The sequence below is a fragment of the Myotis davidii genome, unplaced genomic scaffold (genome assembly GCF_000327345.1).
Source record: "Myotis davidii unplaced genomic scaffold, ASM32734v1 scaffold494, whole genome shotgun sequence".
In the NCBI taxonomy this organism is placed as follows: domain Eukaryota; kingdom Metazoa; phylum Chordata; class Mammalia; order Chiroptera; family Vespertilionidae; genus Myotis; species Myotis davidii.
This window is the reverse complement of record NW_006285480.1, coordinates 20,759-37,040: the sequence shown is the minus strand read 5'-3', so window position 1 is coordinate 37,040 and position 16,282 is coordinate 20,759. Positions and strand designations below refer to the sequence as shown.

The 16,282-nt window shown below is 39.8% G+C and overlaps 1 protein-coding gene and 1 pseudogene across 3 annotated transcripts in view; one reads left to right on the top strand and one right to left on the bottom strand.

Moving 5' to 3' along the window:
- FAM188A (family with sequence similarity 188 member A) overlaps window positions 1-6,658 on the bottom strand; it is a 109,999-nt gene extending 103,341 nt beyond the window's left edge. For all 3 annotated transcript variants that reach the window (XR_435274.2, XM_006756153.2, XM_006756154.2), the window contains exon 1: window positions 6,351-6,658. Coding sequence is in view for 2 of the 3 variants with exons in the window: in XM_006756153.2 (XP_006756216.1) it covers window positions 6,351-6,444 (94 nt within the window). In the remaining variant the exon portion in view is untranslated. The remainder of the gene's footprint in view (window positions 1-6,350) is intronic.
- Window positions 6,659-12,420: 5,762 nt separating this feature from the next.
- On the top strand, window positions 12,421-14,212 carry LOC102760408 (annotated as a pseudogene).
- The last annotated feature ends 2,070 nt before the right edge of the window (window positions 14,213-16,282 follow it).

The window sequence follows — 16,282 nt, the reverse complement described above, 5'->3', positions numbered from 1 at the left end:
AAGAGATCAACCAAAGGACTTGTATGCATGCATATAAGCATAACCAATGGACATAAGACACTGGGGGATAGGGGAGGCTAGGGGACTGTCTAGGGCGGGGGGAAAAAATGGACACATATGTAATACCCTTTGTAAGAAAAAATTTAAAAAAAAAGAGATGCTACTCATTAAGAGGGAGGGAAATAAAAGAGGCGAATTTTAATTTTGAAAAACATAAAAGCTAGCAAGTATACAGAACTAAGAGAAACACTGAGGGCTCAGCTAAGGTTTGATTACTACATTTGTACTCTTGCTGGCCACAATTTTTTCTAGCAATACACAATAGCCTGGGAGAAGTAGATGATAGGCTAAATGGAGGAATGGAAAGAGGTAAGGCACTTGGGGAAATTTTAAGGACAAATGAAATGGTGCTGGTTTTCATGTTAAGACAACCAAATCTGAGGTCCAACCTAGGAAAAAGAGGTGAAGCCAGAGGCCTCCACTATTTGTCTAATTCTTCCCTTACTCGGAATAAGGAAAGAGTCCCTCGTGTTGGGCCTATGTTCAAAAGCAAAATTAGGCTCTGTCAAACTTTCAGGATATGTAAGAAATATAAATCAGTAATGGGTTTATATTCTTGCCTTCCATAAAATTACTAATAATGTAATGCATTTTTCAAGAACCATGGGTGGGGCTTATAGTTTAAACTGTATTATAGTGAGTTGCTTTTGTACTTTAGATATAAAAACCCCATGGAGAAAATTCTAGGCAGATCTGCTTTATGCCAAATTCTGTTTAATTACAGTACATATATTTGAGTGTGTTAACTGATAATGAACAAAGGTTATTGGAGCTTAACATGAAATGAAGTCAGATAAATAAAAATTAAGTATTCTGCCCTAACAGGTTTGGCTCAGTGGATAGAGCGTTGGCCTGCGGACTCAAGGGTCCCAGGTTCGATTCCAGTCAAGGGCATGTACCTTGGCTGCGGACACATCCCCAGTAGGGAGTGTGCAGGAGGCAGCTGATCAATGTTTCTCGCTCATCGATGTTTCTAACTCTCTATCTCCCTCCCTTCCTCTCTGTAAAAAATCAATAAAATATATTTTTTAAAAAAACAAACACAAAAAAAAACATTGTCACAGTCATAAAATATGTTTCATGGTACCCTAAAACAGGACTATGCTAAGTAGGTTTCTCCTTTTGCAAGGTTTCACTTGAGTTTGAATTTTTAAGGACATAGTTATTTTTCTTGTCATTTGTTCTCTATCAAATTATTTCCTAGTTTTAAATGGAATTAATTTATCATAAAATGGCTGTTTTTTCTGATTACATTAGAAACAGCCATCAAAAACTTCTGATCCTAAATATTCCATTTTGTATCACATTCCATTGTACTGTAGACATAGAAGTCTTTGTCAGTCTTATAACTCACAATTAATTTAAATCTCAGCCATGAACCTCTGAATTTTCCAGTCTCTTATTTTCATATGACTTACTATGTAATATACACTATTCAAACAGTTTGACAATTACTGCCTCTACATTTCCAGTCTTCCATGTAAACAAAGGCCACAGGAAGACATGGCTTATCATTACAAGTTACATGATATTGGTTGAGCCACATCTGCACCAGGCCTTAGTTTCCTCAGCTATAGAAATGATAACTACATGTATCCTTTGCTAGCTCTCAGGATTGTTGCAAGGATTAAATAAGATTTTTTAAAACTGTAAATAATAATACAAATATAAGATATCATGAACTAAAAAACAGATTATATATTCAAAAGACTAAGAAACAAACTATCATATAAAATTACAAACTGAGTTTTTAAAAGTTGGATTTAGATGAATTATAACTTAGGTATGTTGGAGAATGAAAAAAATCTATATTTTTGAGAAATAAAAGGCTTCCAATAGCAACAAAAATCTCTAAAATGATATGATCCACAGTTTTAACTTATCCTCACTTTGGAAGAAAAATTGATGATACTTGTGTATCATTTTATAACTTTGGTAAAATGTTAAATCACTTTATAATAAGCATCCAACTATATTTTGGAATTTAAATCCAAAGGTATTATTTCCTAAATATATTTTATACTTAAATCTTAACTAATCCCTAAGTTTTCCTAAGTTATTTGTTAAATCTCATTTTTTTATATTATGTAACAAAAACTGTCCTTGACTGCAAGTCCAAAATTCTCATTTCAATTAACTAGACCTCTCCAGCCGTCCCCTCCCCCATGAAAAAACCACCATACCACTTAATTGTTATAAATAGCAAAACTGGGTTTCTTCCTTTCTGGCTAATCCTTATGTGAAACCATAATAAAATTTGGAGAAAGGGGGCTAAAAAGGGGGGAAATGGTTTTTCAGTTTATAATCTAGATCAGGCTGTCTAAATGCAGCACTGGAACATGGCCACACCCATATTATCTAGGGCTGCTTTTGCAGCAATGGCAGAGATGAGTTAATAAAGACATTCGCCTTGACAGAAAATGTTTACCAAACAATGAGCTAGACAATCAATACTAAAAAGAAACAAATTCCAAACAATAAAGAATTTAAATTAAAAAAAAATTCCAATGAGTCAAAATGTTTTCATTTATAATGAGATTAATATTTGCTTCTATTCGATCTAGATAACTTATTTTGGTTCAGCTGGGATGTGATCAATCTGACTACTTCTTACCATCTCCACTACTAATAACCTGGTCCAAAGCCCTTGGATTACCATAATTCTCTCTCATTTGATCTTGTTGTCTCATTTAATCTACTACAGTCTATCCTCAAACACAGCAGTCTGACCAATCCTTTAAAAAATTGTCCCATATGTCTTTCCTTTGCTCTATGTCTTTCAATGACCTTTCATTGCATTCTGAATAATAGCCAAAGCTTAAAATGGCCTATAAAGCCTTATATAATTTGGGACATATTATTTCTTGCCTCATCTTTTATTACTCTCCCCTTCCCTCATTCCCTCTTCTGCTGAACTAACCTCCTTCCTGTTCCTTGAACAAAAAGCCAGGAATATTCTGTATTAAGTCTTTTATAATGGCCATTCTCCCTGCCCAGAACTTTGGGTTTGTTTATTTTTTTGTGGGGTTTTGTTTTTTTGGTTTGTTTGTTTTTTGTTTTGTTGTTGTTGTTGTTGTTGTTGTTGTTTCAGTTATCTGTGTTACTAACTCAGTTACTTAAAGTGGTTGCTCAAATCTCATCTTCAAACGAGGCCCATCCAGGCTACGCCATTCCATAACTCCCTATTTCTTTACCTTCTAACTATTATATACATTTAATTTTTGCTATATTATATTTATTATTTGTCTTCTCTCCCACCCTACTAAATCTAAGCTGCAGAGGCTTGGAACACTTGTAGTTTGTGGGAAGAAGGGAGAGGAGAATAAATGATGCTTATGAATAAGGAGGTAGAAAAATATATGCTTTTCCTCAACTGAGTAGAAGCAGAGCAGGCAGGAGAGAATAATTTTCCAAGTTAAAAAACTTAAAACTCTTAAATTATGTGACTTTTTCCTTTAAAATAAAAACTGGCAAACTCCCCAAAACTCTACTCTTTAAAAGAAGGAAAAAAAGGATTTTCAGGAGAGGAGAGAATTATCTAAAACTGCCAAATGATTTTTAAAAAACAAACAACTATGTGACACTCTTGAGACCTGTTGTTTAACATATTATCTAAAAATGCCAAATCAATTAAGACAGGGGGGTGGGGGGCGATACTTTGTACTATGTAAACTCCTGCAGCTTACTGTTTTAACACATCAAAATAATTAACAAGACCTGCCCTAGAATTCAAGTATGCCTATTCCAAAACCTGCTCGATAATTGGGGCATCCTCCCATACAAAGTTGTGGGTCCAATTCCTGGTCAGGGCACATACCTAGCTTGTGGGTTCCATCCCCAGGTGAGGCACATATAGAAGGCAACCAAGTGATATATATATCCCATCCATCCTCTCTCTCTAAAATCAGTAAAAACATATCCTCAAGTGAGGATTTAAAAAAAACAACAATTTAACATGACCAATCAATATAGTTTCATAAATGAAATATCCCTACATAATTTTATAAATATTTACTCCAAACTACTGGCATCTATAACTTGCTTCCAACTGACTATTGAGATTACAGTTGCCAATTCAAAGCACAGTTACAGACTGAATTAAAGCCAAAGTTAATGTCACATTATGAATGCAGTAAGGCAAGTACAGCAGAGCAGTGTCTCTTGTTCCTAGTCCCATAATCCCAAATGACTGCCACAGCAATTGTTCACAATGGATTCTGTCTCTAAGAATGAATAAATTGAATAAAACGGTTAATATAGCAAAACCAGTAACAACATCCTTCTGATTCAGAGATGCAAACTTAAAACATGTATTTGATTGCCTGAGACCTTGATCAATGTAAGATCTTGAAGAATTACATATACACAATATAACTGCACTCTCTAAAAAGCCAAAAAATAAATAAATTCTTTATTTTGAAATGGTATTGATTGAATGAATCTTGTTAAGGAACTTAGGTTGATTACAAGATGGCAGAGCATTAGAATGTCATTATAAAGTTCTATTTTAAATAATGATTATCCATCCAATAAATAATTTCTTGTAATTGTCAAGTGCCTACCAGAGAGAGATCTTTGGCTTACTCTACAACCAAACACTTTTTAAATTAAGCTACCATTTTCTGAGTATTTACTATATGTCAGGTACTGTGCTAAGCGTAAGTATAGTTACATGTCTTTAATCCTCACAACAACCCTATAAGATTGACACCTCTATTATCTGCATTTTACAGAGAAGAAAACTGAGGCTTAAATAAATTAAAGAACAGCTTAAACCAAGAACTCAAGTATGCCTATTCCAAAGCCTGCTCTTAACCATTACAAGAACTGCCTCTCTTAATTCTCCTTGAATCTACATTATAGTATTAATATAAATAAAGCTGAATATTATATCTTTTTCTACACTGTAAATATTTAATTAATGTTGGCTAATTCCTGGGGAAGTAAAAGTTTCCTAACCCTCCACAATCTTGTGTACTTTACAGCTGTTCACAATTAGAATAAATAAATCAAAGTGGAAAGTATGTTTTCAAAATAAAATTTGCAAATGTGGGTGTCCAACATTTCAGAAAATATTAGTTACATGACTTAAGCAATTGTGTAAAAAGAGCCAAACTAATTACACATAAATTCACTCGCAATTTCTATCAATTTGTGTGCGACTTTGGCCTGGTCATTTACCTTGCCTTCATGACTCATCTGCAAAAAATAGTGATAGACTAAATAACCTGATGATAATACATTATTATCCTAATTTTACCAGCTGTTAAAAGATAAATATCTGGGAGCCAGAAAGGTTTACTTATACCTGAATTTATATTACAGAATACACATTATGAAGTAGGGACAGATTTACTATGCTAAAAGTCCTCCAAATCCTTTGAGAACAGGTATTCTCTAAAAAAAGTTTTAATAATAATAGTTATAAATAGCTATTATTTATTGGCCTGTTTTACATAAACACCTACATTACTGATACCTTACTAACAAAAGACTATACTCTTAACCTCACTTAAGTTCGCCAGCCTTAAGTCACCTTAAGTGATGTGTCCGCTGTGTTATAGTACTAAAACTTAAGAATTAGGTATAAAGTGCCTAGTGAAGGGCCCGGCACGGTGCATAAATTTAATAAATGTGATTGTTATTTCAGTATTACTCATATTATCAATAAAACTTCTTATATAACTCAAAATCTTGACTGGGTAATTAGACTGCCACAGGAAATGCTATGATTTATATACCTTTTTAACTGTAACTGATACTAAACCATCTCAAAACCGGAGATACTTTGGGTGATAAAAACACTTTGTAGCAACCAACACTGTCTGTATGTAGTGAGTACCATACCTAACCACATAATTAAAACACAAACAACAAAACTGCTTTTGGGATTAGCCATTCTACTTTACAGGGGACTCCCCTCCTTTAAAATCAGACCAAACGCCAATAGCATACAGCCTTGTTAGGTGCCCACGATTCAGGCGACCACAGCCCTTCTCGGGAAACTGACCCCCGGGCGCAGGGCACACCTCGGTGTCACGCAGCCCAGCAGCCACCCTTTCTCCTCTCCAGCCGCAGGGCGGTCCCGGGAGCGGCGGAGGCGCTTCGGACTTTAATGTAACCATTCTCCTCCTCCGCCTCTCCCTCCAGGGCAGGCAGGGCGTTTCTAGCAAGTCCAGTTCCTGAGCGGGGCGTGGGAATGGGGACAGACTGCGGGGCGCGCGAGAAGCGTCACGGCCGGACCCAGAGCAAGGGAGGCGGCGCTGGAAGTGGGAGCCCGGCCCGGGTACCTTGCGTCCAGCGGCAGAAGATGGTGTCAGAGAGACCGGGACTGCTCTTGGTGCCCCACACCAGCTCCACCAGCTCTTTAGTCTGTTCGGACATGATGGGGTACCGGCGAACGGGTCTTGGCTTTCAGGACTCCCGCCCCGGAACATGGGGAAGGGGCGGCTCCGGAGACAGGAGTTGCGGGACGGCAGAGCCAAAGCCGCTGGAAGCTTAGACGCGAGGCCGACGAAAGGAGAAAGACCTGCATGCAGGGACTGCGCCTGTCAAGCCCGCTCCAGCGGCAGCTAAGTTTCCCGTACCGGAAGCACCGAACCACCCACTTCCGGTTCCTCTCTCGCTACCACCCCCACCACACCCAGGAACCCGGGAGTCACCTCCCCGGAAGCGGAAGTGGAAAGAGGTGCGGACCTCTGTGGAAGCCTCTGGTCATCCTGAGCTCAGACCCTGGCCCGAAATGTTTTTGGTTTACAGGGAGGAAGGGAGAGAGAGACATGGACGTCGCTGTAAGAGACAAACATGAATGGGTGGTCCCCTCATGCACCCGACCCGGGAGGAACCCGCAAACTGGGTATGTGTCCCACCGGGAATGGAGCCCGCCACATTTTGGTGTAAAAGGGATGCTCCAACAGCCTGAGCCACACCCGCGGCGGCAGAGTGGAAGCTCTGGTATTGGCAGGCACGCCACATCCGTGGGCGCTGCCATTTTTCTGAAACCCTGGACACTTCCTCTGCACACTGCTGTGGTCTTATCTGGAGGCTAAGTCCAAGCCCTAGGGCAGTGATGGCGAACCTTTTGAGCTCGGCGTGTCAGCATTTTGAAACACCCTAACTTAACTCTGGTGCCGTGTCACATACAGAATTTTTTTGATATTTGCAACCATAGTAAAACAAAGACTTATATTTTGATATTTGTTTTATATAAATGCCATTTAACAAAGAAAAATCAACCAAAAAAATGAGTTCGCGTGTCACCTCTGACACGGTGTCATAGGTTTGCCATCACACCCCTAGGGCCTAGAGCTGTGGTTGGTAAACTGAGGCTCACGAGCCACATGAAGCTTTTTGGCCCCTTGATAAGTTTAAAAATTTGGCTCTCAAAAGAAATTTCAATCGTTGTACTGTTGATATTTGACTCTGTTAACTAATGAGTTTGCCAACCACTGGCCTAGAGCATAGCCTAGTCTTTAAAACTTGTAATATTTATGCTAAGACCATGATTGAGTCTCAGTGAAGAACCATGCACATTTGTGTCGAGATCCGCCCATTAGTTTGAAGGCCGTCAGCCTCTGTGCCTGGAGAAATCATATAAAGTTGAACCAACTATTAAAAGCATAAACAAAAACATAACCAAACGTGGCATAATGTGTATTAGAAATGTCTCTACCAGGTGTAACGCAGAATGACAAAGCTATTTTTAGGAAAACAGATTGAAAGTAGCCTGTTTGTAAATGGTAGAGCATTCTCATTTCTACTTTTTGAGACTGTAGGGTGTATAGGAACACCTGAGCTAAAGTCCAGGTTTGAATCATTGTCAGGCATTCAGTTAAACTTAGTGGATGTGGAAACTTCTCTTTGTGCTGCTTAAAAAGAAGAGATCTTACCATTCTCTGACCTTTGAATTTTAAAAAGGACAAAATTTGTTGGGTTCCTTACAGTTTGCAAATAAGAGGGTTTTGCTAATTTATGCTTTATTGCTGACTTCAGCAACCTTTACTTTAGTTAAAAAGAATTGTTCAAAGTGCCTGACTCATAACCATAGACTTCCTCCTAATTTTTACTTCCTTTACACTATTTTTTGTAAACCAACCTTACCTATTCTTCAAGATTTAGTAAAAATGCCACTTTTTAATAAAGCTTTCTTCAGTCCTTACCATCTCTAAAGTAAAAACTTTGGCTCCTAAAATTTCATAGTACCTACCTTATCTGCTTATGACAATTACTGTCATTCTTATATTTGCAAAGAATTATTTACTCTTCCCCAAGATATAAATTTATGGAGGCCAAGGACCTGTCTTATTCATAGTAGCTAGTATGGAACCTTGAACAATGCTGGATTTCAGTAAGTATTAGTGAAGGAATGGAACTTTACTGTAACTTAAGAATTCACTATCTTCCTGCAAATGAGGGATCAGGGATATAGTATTGACTAGTACACTTAAATCCTATATAATAAAAGGCTAATATGTAAATTGTCCCCTCAACCAGGAGTTTGACCAGGGGTCGGGGCCGGCCTGCCAACCACCTGGAGCCCCTCCCACCAGCTGGCCCAGCCTGATCGACCCCGATTGGGGCAGGCCACCCAGACCCCCCCCCACCTGTGCACAAATTCGTGCACTGGGCCTCTAGTGTCTAATTAATTTGCATGATGGTTTACAGCTTGCATAATTATTTCTCTTCCTGAAAGATAAAGGGTTTGTGTTCATAGAGCCTAAAAGAGGCATATCTCTAAAATCATAATTCAGAGGTCTGCCACACTTTTGCTTTCCATTAATATATAGAAATATAGTACATCACAGTCATTTTCTTCCTATTAATATACAGATAGATTTTATTAACTATCTATAGATAAGGAGAAAAAGCTATTCTTTTAAAATGTAGTTTTAAAAGTGGAATATTTCTTGCCAGGCTGGTGTGGCTCAATGGTTGCATTTAGACCCATGAACCAAGAGATCACTGGTTTGATTCCTGGTCAGGGCAAATGCCCAGGTTTTAGACTTGATCCCCAGTATGGGGCATGCAGGGAGTAGCCAATTGATGTTTCTCTCTCATCAATGTTTCTATATCTCTATCCCTCTCCCTTCCTTTCTCTCTCTAAAATAAATCAATAAAAACATGTTTTTTAAAAAAATGGGATATTTCTTGCCCTGACCTGGTGTGGCTCATTTGTTTGGAGTGTCATCCCTTACACCAAGGAGCTACTGTTTCCATCCCCAGTTGGGGTTGACATACTAAAGGGAGGCCAGCAAGTTAACCAGAAATCAGTAGGCAGAGATTCCTGGATAATACCCTCAATAGAGAGAGTGACTCCAAGAGAAACCCAATTAAGGGAAGAGCCTCAGGGGTCAGGTCAATGGGAATCTTAACAAACTACAGGTTTGTGACCTTGTCAAAAATTATCCTAGACACAGAAATAATTTCAAATCAGCACCTAGACTTGGCAAATGGTATAGAAGCTCTCTGTTACCATGATTTATCCATTTCTGGTATTTTAACACATATGACTATGCAAGATCACACCAAGGGTATAAGTTTAACCCCTCAGAAATTAAAAAGGTATAAACCTGCCATCTTTGAGAGGGACAGTGAAGGACAGGAAAGAGACCTGGGTTTCCATCACATATCTGCTATTAATTGGCGTAGCACCTTGGGTTACTAACTCTCAGAGTCATGATATCCCCATCTAGAAATGACCAAGTGGCCAACCTCCAAGAGCTCTCCAAACTTGAAGAATCTATTACTTAATAAACCACTTACTTAGGCAGTTCCCTGGTGCCTCCAGCAGTCATTTTGGCAGTTTGCACAAAAGGAACCTCATATACAATGCCATCTTCCCTCTTTTCTTTACAATTCCCACCTCTAGAAAATACAAACACCCTGCCAACTCTGGTCCTTCCCACAATTACTGCAATAGTTTGCCTTGAATTGGAAGGGAATGTCTATGATCAACCAGCACCCAAATAATTTATTTCATCATCTTATCAACAGACCAACACAAATGTTTGTAAGCTTGAACACTAAACAAGAGATTAATCTGAACTGTCTTTGGGATTAAAGAAATAACGTATTGAATATTAAACTTTCAAACCACACTGTATTTTCTAGTCATTTTTAAGGTAGGTGTAAAGATTCTTCTGATCATATACTGGATGTAAACAATGTTCATTTCACATCTGGGACTGAAGTTCAAAATTTGTAGATTGTTGGTTATGGCTTGGAACAAATTTTCCCATAGAAACAATATTATGTTACTATAAAAACCTATTTAATTCATAAAACAGCTGGACTGTTGTACTAATAATATAATGGAATTTGACCACCCTTTATAATTGTCTCTATTAGAAAATGTTCCATGTCAGGCTGCCAGCAGTAGCAGACCCCTTGTAAGGGAAAACTGTTCCCATATCTTCCCCCCTAAGTGGACTCTGGGAGGAGGTGGAAAGGGCTCTGGTGCCCAAGTGCTGCTGGGGCAGAGTTTGGGATGGGGAGACTGGAAGGCTGTCAGCTGGTGGAGAGAACCAAGAAGAGAAGGGCCTAGTGAACCAGTAGTGGAGACTGGAAATGGGACACTGCTTGGCGGGCCATAAACTGAGGGTTTCTGTTGGCTGTGCTTCCCATGAGAGAACAGTAAGAATTTCAGTGCAGCCAGTTCTGGTGACAGGTCCAGAACAGGAGACAGGCCCTGACGGGAAAGTGGGAATGACATTGCTTATTTCTGTGCTCTGAGTGTCTGTATTCATGAGAAGGGACTGCTGGCCTTCCTGGGGACTGGGAGGGCTCCATTCCTGGGTGACTGGGTGGTCTCCTTGATCAGAGCCTCATGCTAAAGTATTGTTTTTACTCCCTCTATAGGAGAGCCAGTTAGTATCTTCAAAGAAAATGTTTTTGTTTTCTGGCTATAAACTGTATTCTTGGATAGTTTCTGTTAGTTGCATGCTGCTTATTAAGGAGAGCATTGGAGTGGATGGGTAGGTCACCATCACTGGAGAAAGAATTCAAATCAGGTGAAAGTTTATTTTGTGTAAACTACAGAAAGAACGAAGAAATAGCCTATTTGGACAGTTTTCTTTGGAAATTTAGGGAGACTAAATATTTAAAATTTTATCAGTTAATATCCAGTGTTAAAATTTACACACATGGGAATCAGTGATAAAAATGTGTATACACCCTCTTAAAATTAAGCTTTGAAAAAATTGAGTAGAGCAAATTCAAATTTATCTTTAGGGTAGAAATGATCTTTTAGTTAACCTATTTGTAGTACCTGAATTTTTAAAAATCAATTCTACATATCAATTACATAAGTGTTTGATGTTTTAAATTAAAATTTCTGAGGCCTGGCTATATAGGCTGCTCTGAAATCCTCGTGTTCTTTTAGAATTTCCTTGCTTTCTATTGTGTTTTTCTCTTTCTTTTCCTTCCACACAAGTTCCAAGGAATGGAACAAATAGACAAAAGAGCCATTTGTCTTCATTGCTTTCTGTCTTTACATTTTGTAGCTTTTATTTTAAGGTTCTTGGTAGGTGGGACATTTAGGAGGTCAAAGTGAACCAACCTCATCCTTTAGCTATTTGACTCAGGGCTAGTATTTAACCTCGGGTTGCACATCTGCCGTCGGGCCTGTGCAGTAATCCCCGCGTGTAGAGCCCCCAGTGCTTTCAGAGGTTTGATTGCTGTGCAAGGAGAGGACATAGTTTCAGGTGGGATTACGGAAAACTAGTTAGCGTCTGCCTTCTGTGTGACCACCTAAGGAGAAGACTAGGTCGAAAGGAGGCCCACACTAGAGTTTCAGTCAGTACATCAAATTAGCTACCTGGTAATTCCAGATCTGAAATTCATTCCCCTTATTCAAAAAAAGAAATTAAAATATGGGATGATTGGCTGCCCAGGACCGCAAATGTCCATGGAAAAACAGAAACCAAAGCTAACCTTGTGAGTAAGCAGCCTCAGTATACTAAAAATTAATGCATTTTAGATCTGCTTAAGAGATGGATGAAAGTTACATCATAAAGACCCGCGGTTCCTCAGAGTTCCGCGCCTTCAGGGGGCCCTGTAGGAGACCCCTGGGTCCGTGCCAGCTGAGCTTAGCCCAGTTACAGTTCTCAGGCAGAGGCTGTGGAGGCTAAGACCGGGGTGGCCTCGGGGCGTTGTCCTAGGAAACACCGATTAAGGGAAGATGTGTTAGGTTTTCAGAGAATCTTCCTGCCTGCCCGGCTCCCGCTGCCAGGCCTCCAGGCGAGATCCCAGCCCGCTAGGAACGGAGGCGGCGCTTCCCAAGCCCGGCCACTTACCTCGTCTCTGCATCCCTAGGTGGCGCTGCGCTCCTCTGCATCCCAGACGGCTGCCTTGCTCTTTACCATGGCTCTTGCTCTCCGGGAGTTTGGAGCATGGTCGGGGTGTGGACGGTGGGGGCCTTTGTGGGTGTCCTGCAGCTCTGCCGCGGGGCAGCTGGAATACTCAGTGTTGGAGGAGACCCAGCGGGGCAGAGCCGTAGCAACAGTCACCTTGGACTGAGGATGTCAGCTGGTGCTCTGTCCTTGCGGAACTTTCGCTTCCTTTTCAGCCACGACCAGCCCTACTCAGGTGGAGATGGCCAGTGGTAGCTTGGTGCTTCCGAGAGCCAGCGGACCGCAAAGCTGCTTGCGTCTTGACCCGCCGGTGCAAAAGGACCCGCTGGAACCACATCAGATGCGCGTTCACATTCTGGATACCAACAACTCTCCTCACTTCCCTGCCAGCGCTGCAGCTGCGCATCCCCGAGTTCCTGGTGCCTGGGGCCCGCTTTCCTCTCCCTAATGCCCAAGATGCCAACCAGAGAAGCAACGGGGTGCTAAGCTACCACCTGAGCCCCAGCCAACACTTTCGCCTGCACCTGGGGCTGCGGGTGGGCCGCAGCGAGTAGCGGGAATTGGTTGGAGAACGCTCTGGATCCCGAGAAGCGCGCCACCCACCGGCTGGCGCTCATCCATCGGGAACGCGGGGCGGACCGCGCGCTCTGGTGGACACAGACCACGATGCACCTGCATTTGAGCGCATGAGTCATTCGAGTTCAGGCCTCGGACCTGGCTGAAGGCCCCAGTGGGGAAATCCGGAACTCAGTAAACAATAGCACGCAAGCAAAGCTGCGACACCGCTCTCAAGTGCACCTAGAAATGGGGAAGTGCGGGGAGCTGCTTTGCTAGATCCTCCTGAAACTGTTGGAGGCATCCATCCAGGCGAGAGACCAAGTGCCTTCTGTCTAGCCAGCACCGCCAAACTGCTGGTGGGAGTGGCTGACACGAACGATCGTGCCCCCGGGGTGCACCTGCTGACTCTCCAGGCCACTTTCCAAGGACACCGCCCTGACACAGTGATTTCTCTCCTTGGGGACGAGGACTTCGGTCCCAATGGAAAGGTCATTTGTAGCATGTCCAGTAGAGGCCCTTTTAAGCTGAAGGCTTCGTTTGACAATTACTACAGTTTGCTGACTGATGGCTCCCTGAACTGGGAGCAGATCAGCGAATGCCGGGGCCTGATCACCCCCTTAGATGGTGGCTCGACCGACTTAGCACTCACAGCAATATATCCAGTTTTCCTCAACCTCAACAGGAACTTTTTTATGTCTAAAAACATGTCCCTGGAACCTAAGACCCGTGTTTGCCCAGGACCCGGACCAGGGGAAAAATGGCCTTGTCTTGTATGAACTGTTGCATATTATCTCTGAAGGGCACACAGCCTCTAGCTTGGTGGCAGTAGAATCATCCAGTGGGGCTTTCGCTGCCAAAACATCCTTTGACTTTTAGCAGCTCAAGGGGTTTCACTTTCATGTGGAAGCCCATTATGGTGGAACTCCTCTCAGAAGTGCAGCTGTGGCCATGAACTTGTTTGTGGTAGATGGGAAGGACAATGTTCCTGTCATCTTGTTTCCCTTGCCCAGGAATGGCTCTGTCCCCATGGAAATTGTTATCTGTTCTACCAGAACTGGACACTTGGTTACAAAAGTGGTAGCAGGGGATGCAGATAGTAGCTCCTATCCTATCTCTCAGGCTCCTGACTGTAGCCTTTTCCGAATCTCAGCCAATATGGTAAAGCTCCATTAGTTCTTTTCACAGATGCAGTTAAACAGAGGGGCACATCATTACAGGTGAAATCTGCAGTGAATGCAAATTAAAATGGAATTAATTTTAAGGGAGAAAATGGTGCACAAAATATTAACATTTTAGGTATCAAAACAATGCATAAACTCTCACCATCTATTTCTTTTATTACTCAGATGAGAATATGAGTAATGTCCATGAAGTTTTGGAGTCAAGAATTATTTGAGAAACACATTTTGGCCAGATTAAAAAAGAATATATAAGTGATAGGAAAACCAATAGACCTGAAGTTAGAAGGAAAACTATTTAAAAGGAAAAAAATAACTAATAATGAAAAAAAATGTCCCCCGGGACTAAAATTTTCAACTTATATAAGTGATAATGTAACAAAGCTATAATGTTCATTACACACAGAAATATTGTGGCACCCCATTCATCCAGTTAAGCAATCTTTTTCCATCATTGTTGATTACTTTTTAGGCAGTCCATTCTCTGCTAACAACTTTTTGGACTGGATATTTCCTTATATATAAAAAATATGTAACGCATAAAAACATGGGTGAAGTAACTTTCATCAAGCTGAAGTATTTGTAAGTCACACAGGCATTTATTATTTATGTATTCCAATCCTATTGCATATTAATTCAATCTTGATTCTTTAGAAAAAATACTTATCATTGTGTTCACTGAATGCCTTAATAATAATAACAGAATTCTAGAAATAAAATATTTACTTCTTGAATTTTATAAAACAAAAATCCTTTGAAATGGGTCTAATTTTATCAATCCAACTATGTGCCTGAGTCATACAGAATCATGTTAATGCATACTTGTTTATATTTTGTTCAAATTCTAAGCTCTTCTGGCTTATTTTAGTTTACAATGTATTTTAACATAGTTTACAATACTCAAATCTGAGTTTAAGAAATTTAGAGAAACATTCATATCTGAATCTCTCCTACTGACAATATTTAACAGATATAAGCAAAATTGACACACTGTACAACCTGTACAACAAGCAGAAAGCATGTGTCTCATGTCAATTTTTTTCGTTAAAATTCTTAATGGGCAATTTTATGTTTTAGTTTGTTATCTAAGATAGTACTTCTGAGATATAAATTTCTACTTAACATTTAAAGTTAAGGGCATCGGAAAATTTTTTAGATAATAAGTATTTTTGTAGCAAAATGCACAACCGTGTACAACTGACTTTGTTAACTATTTCACATGAAAATTATAGTTTGATCATAGCAATCTTTTATATCAATGTATTGTTCTTCTGGAATTAAAGCAGTTTCTTTTGCCAGGATATATAGTGTGTATACAGTGTTATTTATTAATAGTGGTAGAATGTTTTGGCATTCTAGGTGGCTTTATTTGTTAAGTATATTCCATAACTAGACTTTTCCATAGACTAATTAGATGTTTCCTTATATTAATATTGACTCTGAAGCTGAAAAACTTTAGAGTGCTATAACTAAGGAAGCTTACATGGCATATGAAATATATTCAGATTTTTTTAAACATGTATACAGTGCAATAGTATTTGATGTATAGTAAAGAAACCTCAAACTATTAAAAAGGAAGGAAAAAAAGCTTTATATAACTTGAATGGAAAGAAGAGGAAAGCAATGCCTGGGAATTGTTTTTGTGGAAAAGTTTTAACAACGTATCTGATAATGTTAATGACCTATTGAATTTTGTTGCCCTCAGTACTTTCAGTTATAGTGAAACGTTAGCATTTCAGAAACTAAATACACTTAGCTGTTTGGGGATGAAGGTAGACTAAACTGCTGAAAAGTTTTTACATTGTTCAAATGCACATGACATGGATGTCAGAAATAACACTTGGCAGAACGGCAGATGAATAAGAGTCACAGTCTAGGATTTCAACAAAAGTATTATGGGAAGTAAGGAATTTATGAGTAAGGATTATTCTTAAAAACCAAAACTAAATGATAAAGGTGGTTACTCATTTTTTTCCTAATTTTAGTTTAAATGATGAGAATGGTTCCGTATATAAATAAATTGCATGTCTCTTTTACAATGCATTTATGAAAAATACTTAGGATAATAATTTCCTCTTCAATACAAGCTATGTATTCATCTAAAACTGTTGTGGGCCCAGCCAGTGTGGCTCAGTG